The 10,834-nt window shown below is 39.8% G+C and overlaps 1 protein-coding gene across 1 annotated transcript; it reads left to right on the plus strand.

The window, feature by feature from the left end:
* The first annotated feature begins 604 nt into the window (after window positions 1-604).
* On the plus strand, window positions 605-8,841 carry LOC140931223 (uncharacterized). Its single transcript, XM_073380989.1, has 3 exons — window positions 605-729; window positions 4,327-5,723; window positions 7,967-8,841. The coding sequence occupies exons 2-3, from the start codon at window positions 4,339-4,341 to the stop codon at window positions 8,691-8,693; spliced, it is 2,112 nt and encodes a 703-aa protein (XP_073237090.1). The 5' UTR covers window positions 605-729; window positions 4,327-4,338; the 3' UTR covers window positions 8,694-8,841.
* Window positions 8,842-10,834: the final 1,993 nt, after the last annotated feature.

Genomic DNA, 10,834 nt, shown 5'->3' on the forward strand with positions numbered 1-10,834 from the left:
CAGTCTTATGTGTGAACAGAAGCCCTATCCGGTCTGGTTTTCCGTGCCAGAGTTACCTGCGGTATAGCGTGAACATAGCCTAGGCTAGGCAGGTGAAGGCTTCGTCCGCTCTTGCTTTTATACTGCGACTAGAACCGCTGTATTGGCTGCACACAAGGGCTTTGATGCGTGATACAATTTTGGGTGCTGAGGTTTTATTTTCGTTCAGTCGTATTTCAGGTCTGACTTTCTTATTTTGTCTTTCAGTTTTATTGAATTTTTGATACAAATCAATAAATTAAATAAAATTTAAAAAAACACAAACAAACAAACACAAAATAAAATACAAAAAAAGTACAGAACTCAACATTGACAAAATACTTGAAACCACTTAAAAAGCAGAAAAATTTTTTATATACAGCATATTAGAATTTGGCGCCTAGTCAACGTGACATATTGTTGCATTGCGAAATCTATGTCGCAATTGCGAAAATCAATGTCACAATGACCGCGCAACATAGCTTACTATTATTGGAACGATGACGCTACAGAAACTGAAACCCGCGAGGGAATCACATGAGATGGATATAACGATATCATTGGCCGATTGGAACTTGCTTGGCAAGTATAAGACATCGCTGCGACATAGTTTGCCAATATTGGCCCAACGAGGTTCCTGAGAGCCCTGCAAGAGAAGTGACGAACACGGTAAACACCGCACCCTTTGGAGCTTTTCTCTGGAAGTTTCAGGTAAATTTTTCGTTATTACTTTACCATAGGTTGTCCTCTTCACACAGGTTGGGAAGAACGCTTTTTTCTTTTAATTCCGCTTTTTTGTCTGACGGCTATTTTGTTTTAAATGTGTCCTTTCACTTGACTGCGTTCGTGGCTTGTTTCTGGCCATTGTTCGCCAGTGTTGGTCTGATAAAGCTAATTTCGAATTCTTCGCGGCAGGAGCGCTTTCTCAAATCGTTGGTATGCTCAGCACTTATCAAATCGAACGCTACGATTATGCTGGTCTTTAATTTTGCCTGGGTATGTAACGAAAATTAACCAAATTTCGCTCAACTACGGTCTTCTTTTGACATCCAGCTGTCGGTTCATGCGCTTAAACGTCTTCGTGAGGTTGTGGTAGTTTTTCAACCCGACAGCTGATCGTTGAGTTGAGTGCGTATCGTCTGTTAAAAAAACTCTAGGAACCCAGCAAAAGGCTACCCGCCATGTATGAAGTTAAGTTTTTATGCTAAGATGCGCTCGTTCCAATAGACCTTGTCACGGTTTTCGACGGGTTCGCCATCTTAACGAGTAGGCAAACGCGTGAAAAATAACAGTGTTTGTATGAGCATCTAATGTCGAATAATTTCCGTAGAACGGCTGTTCTGACAAAAATATGATTTGTAAACTAAAGCTTCTCTCCTAAGAATTCTACTGAAAAAACTTGACGGCGTTACATGCATTAGAAGACCTAGAACCACTTTTTTAAATTTTCTATACATTTGTCTGTATGAGAGTCCCGGGAAAATTACAGACAAATAATTCTGTGGAAAATCTAAACCAAGCCTCTGGAGACATCTAAGCTCAGGTACGTCCCCCCAAATTTTTTAGGACAATCCTTTGCTTTGTAGCTTTAGTTTACAATTGATATTTTTTTTAGAACAGCCTCTTTACGGAAATTATTCGACATTAGATTCTCAGACAAACACTGTAATTTCTCACACGTTTTCCTACTCGTCAAGATGGCGTCGAAAACCATGACAAGGTCTATTCGAATCTGATCTTGAGAGACCTTTCCTTTTACGACCTTGATGTTTTACAAAATTAGGTGTGATTGTTGATAGGTCTGTGTGCTGTTATTATGCACGTGTCATCCGCCTCCCCCTGGGGTAGGATCCCGGGCTTAACAATTTCCTCCAGGAATGGGGGAATTAAACAGTGCCATGTCCCCTGGTTCAAGTGCTTCTCAATGGAAAATCCCCCTGATACCTTCCTTTTACAACAGGGTCTGGAAGGGTATTTTCGGGATTCGGGATTTGACCAAAATACGGTGCGGGAATCGTGAAAACGACAAATATATTGATGGGATCCGGGATTTGACTGTTCCCCGCGCGGGAAGCAGGACTCGCCAAAAATTGGGCATGGGATGCGGGATTTATGTTTGTGTGTCTGTTGGGAATGCCAGAAACCTTTAAAAACACGCGTAAATTCAAAATATCAATCGAAAGGATCAACCTACATCTTACATTTATTAGCTTTTGTAGAAATTAGACTTTTTAATGTATTTTTCTGAGGAAAAAAAGCGGTATTCGGGAAACTGATGAAAAATGTGGGGGATACAGGATTCTCGCGTAAAAGGGGCGGGAATGTGGGATCAGGACCCCCCTTCCAGACCCTGTTACAATTGGGATTCACTTGATTGAAGGGACTTTTTATGGTGGTTGTAACCTGTATAGCTGGTTTAACTTGTTGCACACTTCTGCTATCAAAGACCGCAAATCAAAGCACCCGTGGAATAAGTTTCATATGAGAAAAATGGGGAAATTCCTTTGTCATTCCACTGGCCTTGATAGATGCAGATTAAATTTACTCATCAGTCATGGATTTTAGGCTTGATGAAGCAATATGATCATATCTCTATTACTCAAAAAATCAGTATGTTTTGAAAAGGAACATCCTAAGACAGATTCACGGGGTTAAACACTGAGTTTATGCCTGTGAACTGCTTGATCTAACCTGTATGAAAATCCCATTGCCAACATGTCATGTGCTAATCCATTCCTAGTTCGCAAGACAGGGGTCTCCTCTTATCTGTACAAATTTGGCAGGTCGAAAAAGCTTGCACTTCCCCTTTTGTGTTCTTGAAATTCATGGGCTGGGGAAAGCAATAAATCCCTGTTGCATACCGGCCCTTGGTTACCGTCCACAATTTTACAAATTTTTAATTCCCCCGCCCGTTTCCTTTTAGCTTTAAACAATGTTGGAAATTTGTCCCATCCAGGGGCAAAAAAACCAGTCCATTCCCTTGTTTTCCCCTACTTGTTATTCCACTATTATGTCATTTTACCATATAAGGTCAAGAAAATGCGCAACATATGAGGCCGTAATACACTGTAGTTCCTGGCTTAACCGGTTTACAACAGGGCGAATACTGGCAGATGCAAAAAGAGCAACTATGGCTGAACTGTACAATGTTTTGTATACCCTTACCAGAAAATAGACGCCAAAATAACATTGTTTTTTTTTGCAGTAGAATAATTAACCTCTCATTCAATGGTTTGGCATATAATATGCGCAAACATTTTGTTCGTTGTTAACATCATTCCCACAGACGGAATCAGGATGTTTCTGAATACTCTTACCAAAAAAATAGAAGCCAACTGCAAAATAACAATTTTTTTTGTAGCGGAATAATAAACCTCTTATTGGATGGTTTAGCATATAGTACAGGTGGACATTTTGCTCATTGCTTGTATTTTTCCTTGCCCCTGCGGGGCTCGGAAAAATACTGCGCAACTTGCAAAATATCTACACGGCCTCCGCACGTATTATATGCTAAGCCATCGGATAAGGTGTATATTCCCCTGGTTGGTGCAGGGTCCTACCCTAGGGGAAAGATGATGACAAGTGCATTACTAAACTGCTGTAGAAGTTACATCAGTAAATGAGGCATTGCTGCTGTACCGTCTGTTATAGGCACATATAACGTCCATGAACTATTGTGAATGCTTCGGTGTAACTAACCTTTACTGTAATTGAGACTGGCTTATTTATTGAAAGTATCAAGAAGTTGAGAATTGAGTATGAAACCAGCTGTATCTACAGTAGCTTCTTTCAGAGCAGCACAATCACAAAAATATATGTCTTGATCTTTAGTTTTTTTTTTGAAAAAGATTTTTTCTCTTACAGGGCTCAAAATAATTTTTTGGGAGGTGACCAGACACATTGACTAGCCAAATAAATTTTTGCTCGGTCAAGTCTCGTTTGTGACCTGTCCAGTTAAAAAAATGTGACTTATCGAGCAAAAAATGTTTACATGACATTGTTTTGTTTAGTTCCGCATCGTCAAACACATAAGCAGTGTTCGGTAAACAAGACTGGCGTGGGAATTTTTTGGCTGGTCAAGTCACCATTCTGGCTGGACATTGTCTATTGACCAGCTGTTATTTTGGGCACTGACCTGACCAGCTGCTGTTTGGTAATAAATCTTAATTCTTCCCCTAAAGCTTACACAAAGACCAGGCTTGACAGAGTGACAAAAATGTAGCTTACTTCCCATCAGCCCATCAGTGTATTATCCCTTCTCTTTGAAAATTCTGAATTTCTAATTTTTTTTATCTATCTCCTTGCTAGATTTTTAATGATATGGAATTTTATGAGAAAGAATCAGTCCATGGAAAATGCCCCGCTTTCAAAGATGGCTGTCCTTATTCTAAGTTTGCTCAAGACATCTTCATGGAAGAAATCAAGAAATGTCCTGAATTTAAAGAGGGATGCCCATTCAAAAACATGGACAACATCAAGGAGATGTTGGAGGAGCTATCCAAGATGCCGGAATCAAAACATCATACAGGTCCAGCACATGAGCAGTTATTAAGCTTACTGAAGGCCATTCATTCTGAATCAAAAAGTTTGGAAGAAAAAGTTGGAGAGTGCCCTGTTTTCAAGACAAAGGAAGGCTGTCCATTTAAGGATGCCAGCAAAGAAGGGAAGCCTCTGATAGAGCCACCTAGTGATGTCCTGGAAAATCAGACAGTCACTGACATCAGTAAGTTGAAAGAGAAGTGTCCTGCTTTCAAAGAAGGATGTCCATTTGCCAAGATGGATAATGAATCTCTTTTAGAAGAGATCAAGAAATGCCCTGAGTTCAAAGAGGGGTGTGCATTCAAGGATGCAAAATCGGTGGAAGAAATCCACAGCAAACTATCACAGATGCCGAGTGGTGAGAAGGACTGTCACCATAAAGAAGCTCTGATGCAGACCATGAAAGTTATTCACAGTGTAGGCCATGAGAAAGCTGATGGGTGTCCACTGCTCCAAAAGGATGGTTGCCCATTTAAAAGTGTTGAGAGTGATGGGAAGGCCATTATAAACCCCCCAGAGTCAGTTCTTCCAACAGAAGAAGTAAAAGCAGAGCAGATTAAACCCTCAATCCATTCTGTTGGTCCAACAGATTTGAAAGAAACCTGCCCTGCATTTGAATCTGGATGTCCATTTGCCAAGGTTGGAAGGAAAGACTTTGGAAAAGACCTGAAGGAATGTCCCGAGTTCAAAAGTGGCTGTCCTTACAAGGATAGTTCGGATGTTGGGGATCTTTATCAAAGGCTTGCTAGTCTTCCTCAGTTTTCAGTCAAAGAATCTCATGGGGCTAAGTTGTTAGACATTTTCAAGCATGTTCATGAAGTGTCGCACTCTCTGAAAGACGAGCTTGGGGAGTGTCCAGTGTTTGTGACTGATGAGGGATGTCCATTCAAGACAGTGTGCAGTGACGGCAAACCCTTGATTGACAAGCTTGATGATCAGCGGTGGACCAAGATCCTACAAACCTCCCTAGAAGATGTCATTAATGATGTCAGTGAAGAGATTGATAAAACTGAGCCATCAATGCATCTTTCCAAGGAGCTCAAAAAAGGCACAAAGAGAGTGCATAGAGAAGCAGAGAATGTGCACTTTGTTAAAGAATTTGCCAAAGGAAGAATTGAAAGACAGTGGTACAAGGAACTCCTTGCTGATCTCTATTTTGTGTACAGGTTAGTTCTTTTCATTAAGTCTTTGCATTTATTTCAATTGTCTGTGTGTCATGCTGCCTATTAGATGAACCCTTTTATACCACTACCTGAGAAATTTCTGCAATTTGATTGGCTTAGAGCAGTGGTATTTCCTCTTAATTTGAAATACCTGCATGTGAAAATTACAAACCTTTTGTTGGTTGTAAGTACTGTATAAACAAATAATAGCATGATTTGTACGTGATATTTGGCATAAATACCACTCGTGATATTTCGAAATTGTCTCAAATTTCACTCGCCTAACGGCTCGTGAAATTACACATAACAATTTCAAAATATCACTCGTGGTATTTATGCCAAATATCACTACAAATCATGCTATTACCTATACTAATACCATGGGTGGCAAATTACTCCTTAATTTTGGTGCGAAATTGTAGCGTTAATTTAGAATTTCACTTTTGAATTACAAAATTACTATGGCAACGTTCTCTGCATTTACATGTCAGTGCCAAGATGGTGTCGAAGTTTTAAAATATTATGAATGAAGATGTCGGGGCATTTGGAAAACCTAAACACACAAAAGAGCACTCTTGTTGAAAAATTCAGAACTTGTGAACTCAAGCCAAAATTTATGCTCTAAACTTCTCGGTGTGTGTGGAGTTCTCAATACGATAAACAAGTAAAAAAACCAAGATTAATTTGTCATCCATGATATTAATAGGTAATTAAATGGTATTGATTGTTGAACAAATTCTCCTCATCAGTAACAAAACAGTGCGAAAAACTGGAGAATACACATACTGACATGTATACTTGTCAGCCTTACTGAGGCCTTGATGTATTGACCGGGCGATAGTGAGGTCAATACATCCAGGCCGAGGTCTGAGATTTCGCTGTAATTACCAAAAAGACTAGGTTAATAAGTTTTTTATTATATGGCATTTAATCGTTGTGGACCTGAGCCTGCAATCAAGTAAAACCAACAACTGGTTAGCAGATAACTTAAAAAAAAATGTCACCCCAATGAGTTTTACACTCAAGCCCACAATACACTCAGGTGACACTGGTCAGTGGATACACTTTTTGACAGCTGTCAATCGACCATAACATAAATGTCCACAAGAATGTCCACTAGCAAGTTAAACACAGATTGTATATACCTTGGACAACTAGCTAATAATGCCTGGTCATTATAAGAAAACAGCTAATCAGAGCACATGTACTATTGTAGCCATATAATATGTTCACAGTGTATACTGTATTCTGAGGGCCAAGTGGCTGGAAAAATGTATTAATTATCTACCCACTGTCCTGTGGTATGTCCCTGTATAGGATATACAAAATTCCCACCCACACCCTAGCCTGCATCCCAGACGTGATGTAACCCCAATTAGTGACTTCTGCGAAGCTGGGCCGGGATCCTTGTTCTGGGCCTCCAAAAGACTCCTTGATCTACCAGAAGTGCTTTTCGAATTTCCCCTTTAACCTTATTGGTAAATTAATTAATAGCTTTTTTGATCGGCCAATCATGGTGCCTACTCAAATCCTGGTACACAGGTAGGGGCCTAGAACAAAGGTTTAGGTGTTGTTTCGCAGACATACTTAAACAGAGGTTTAGTTTTTACTTGGGACAGGCTATATACCCCCTTACTTCCACTGATTAACATTGCAAAAAAGTTGCTTTCGCTTAAGACATTGTCCCACAGTCTTGATGTACCTCATAAAATAAAACCATTATTGTATCCTGTGGCAGATACCTATGTACAGTTGAACCTCTCTACCTTGGCCACCTTGGGGGCAGAAGAAAGTGGCCATTGTAAAGAGGTGGCCGTTGTAGAGAGGTTTTAAACAAGAGTCAATGTACGAATTTTTTGTCTGCCGGGACGAAAAAAAAGTGGCCATTGTAGAGAGGTGGCCATTAGCAGAGGTTCGACTGTAGCTCAATAATATGCTAGGTAACTGGATATGATGATTGACTGTTGCCCTCAATTTCGTTTCCCTCTTTAGCTTGCATGCACATTAAATGTTTTGTTCAATAAAAATATTAGACAAAAAACAATTCAGCAGCTGTTTAATGTAATTAAAAAGTAATTCAGGTCACCTCTGATGTACATTTTTTTGATTGGTTGGTTCATGACTTTTGTCAGTTTTTTTCTAAAAAATTAATTTTAATGCAAGAAAAGTTTTCTTGTCATCATTGGGCCTATTTAGTAACTGTTGTCACATCAATCTTCTGGGTCTGTTTGTTCTCCTGTTCTCAGAGCTCTTGAGGAAGAGAGTGAAAAACACAAGGACCATGAGCTGTTCAAGGCTGTTCATTTTCCAAATGAGCTTGGTCGCCTTCAGAGCTTGGAAGAGGATATGGAGTTTTATTTTGGATCAGAGTGGAGAGAAGTTCCCATGTCTGATGCCACCAAATCCTATGTGAACAGAATCCATGAAGTCGCAGACAAAGATCCATCCCTACTCATAGCTCATCATTACACCAGGTACCTTGGTGATCTGTCCGGTGGGCAAATCCTCCGTAAAATGGCAATTAAAGCAATGGACCTTCCAAGCACAGGCGAAGGGGTAAAATTTTATGTATTTGAGAACATTCCTGATGCAAAGAAGTTCAAGATGATGTACAGGTCTTGCCTTGATGGACTGCGCCTTGATAAAATGAAAGCAGATGAAATTGTCAAAGAAGCCAGTTATGTCTTCCTGCTAAACATCTACCTGTTTCAAGAGATCGACACTCTGGCTGGCTTTGAAGAAGAGCAACCCAAGAAGAAAAAGTTGACGATTGAGGAGATTCACAGTGCTGTTGAAGAGACTGGTAAAGAAACTTCTGGAGTCTGTCCTTTTGCAACCATGGCCAAGAAAGAAGCACCAGCAAACAGAGCAGGCTCCAAGCAAGAAGGGCGTGGCATTAATCCAGTGCTGTTGGCATTGTTTATTGCCTTTGCAGCCATTGTAATAGGGTTGTTTTTTCAGAAAATGAGCTAAAAAGACATAATTTGACAATGCTTTACAGCGTATTAAGTTACATATGTGTAACATTAAGGGTGGATTCGTTTGCAGATAAAGAGGCACTTAAATTTAAACAGGTTTGGTTTTAATTTTCAGAAAACGAGCTGAAAGGTCAGAAGTAGAATGCAGATGTTGCTATCTGTGCATAGCTTGCGACGCAGACGTGACTTAACCTTGGTTATTAACGTCTGCGAGGCAGCGACGAGATCCTTGTTCTGGACACCCAATGGACTCAACGAATTACAAGAAGAGCGTTTTGAATTTCCTTTCATCTTGATTGGCAAATCGACAATGACATTTTTAACAGGCCAATCATGGCACGTACTCAAATCCGGGTACACAGCCGGGGGACCAGAACAAAGATTTCACGACGTTGTTTCGCAGACGGACTTGACCAGAGTTTAGTTTCGTCTGCGGTGCGGGGTATCGCTACATTGTTGTTTTTAGAATTAAAATTCATACTGTAATAATGCTTTACTGTGTATTAAGTTACATTGATTTCACATTAAGGGTGGATTCATTTTCAGGTAAAGAGACAATTGAATGTAGAGCTATATTGTTGGTTTTTACCATAAATTTCTTGCGTGGTGTCATGTAGAATTTTTATGACCGCTTTAAAATTGTTTATTTCCGTGTTAAATGTAATAACAACATCATGATCTTGAAGCAGTACAATAATATAATTTCTATTTTATGAAACAAATTTTTGAATATAATGAATAGACTAGTAACATATAAGATAAATTTATTATGTAAGGTAAGAAGTTGTGTTTTGTTAAAACCATACACAATGTATGAAAACTTTATATTTCATTTTAAAGAATAAAACGTGGTTAAATTTGCTGCTAGTATGAACCTGGTTTGAAAGACAAATGAACAAATAATGGAAGATGTGTACCTGAATTTATTATTTGTTAGCCTGTGCCAGGCTCTCGGTCACTTTGGAGGAGCGAAAAAGGTTACTTTTTTCTCGATCCGTTCTCCCCACCATCTTGGGGCCCTGAAGAGGCTAAGATAGTAGGGAGGTCACAAAAACAAGTTAGCAAACGTAATACGCGCGTGATCTGGGGAAGAGGGCGGTGGTGAGGTTAAAGAGAGATCACTACCTTCTCTTTCTCCAACCGCTGCGCGGTTTTCATATCCGTTTTACGATCTCACATTACTATCTTAAGCCTGGGACAGGCTAGTTATTTGTCTGATAGCACAGAAAGTAGAATTCTCCCACCCATGCGTGTTTAGGGGAGTCGTATCTCCTCCTGTCCCAGAGAAAATAAGATTCCCTTCTACGTGGGAGGCTAAAAAGTAGCTATACATGCAATGGCCCTTCTACTTGCAACGGAGTTCCTCAAATAATAGCTTCGTATTCGTGACAAGCGGGACGTCGTATCGAATGTTTGCTGAGTTAGTATCAATTAAACTATCTCTCATTGTTAACAATGGGAGTCATATTAGATAATTGTAGGTTTTGTTTCAAGTTCAGGTAAGCTAAGTTTATATGAAAAGGGAAAAGAAGACCATTTTATTTCTACTTTTGACCTCTCCCAACTGGTAACTCATAGGTGATTCTTTATTGTATCTGCGACAGTGTTTCGAAAACTCCCGTGGGGGGAGGGGGGGTGTGGGGGATCAACCAATATTTGGGTAAAGGTTAGCCGCTGAGGGTTTGAAAACCTGGCCCTAATAAGGACAAAAAATTCCTAAAATACATACCGTACAATTCCGGAAATAAGTCCCGGGGCATATATTTTTCAAAGACCCTTTTTGAGGGGCTTATATTCAGAGGGGCTTATGTACGGAGGGAAATTTGCGTTTCAAAATCGATTAGGCTAGCTTATAGTTGGAAGGAAATTTACCGTTTTTGCTTTGTTTTACTTTGTATTTGAGGGCAATTTCCAAGTACAAGCCCCCTGGGGGCTTATATTCGGAGGGACGATTTCACGGACGGCTTTTTATGTTGAGTTTGGGGGGCTTATACATCGAGGGGCTGATTTTCGGAATTTTACGGTACGCTGTTTAAGAAAACTCCCTCAATTTTATTACCCTCTTTAAGACAAAGAACAAAATGCACGCCGTCTTGTTTTGGTAATTGACATAGAGCAAATTTAAGTTATAGTATG

The sequence above is a fragment of the Porites lutea genome, chromosome 3 (assembly GCF_958299795.1).
Source record: "Porites lutea chromosome 3, jaPorLute2.1, whole genome shotgun sequence".
Lineage (NCBI taxonomy): Eukaryota > Metazoa > Cnidaria > Anthozoa > Scleractinia > Poritidae > Porites > Porites lutea.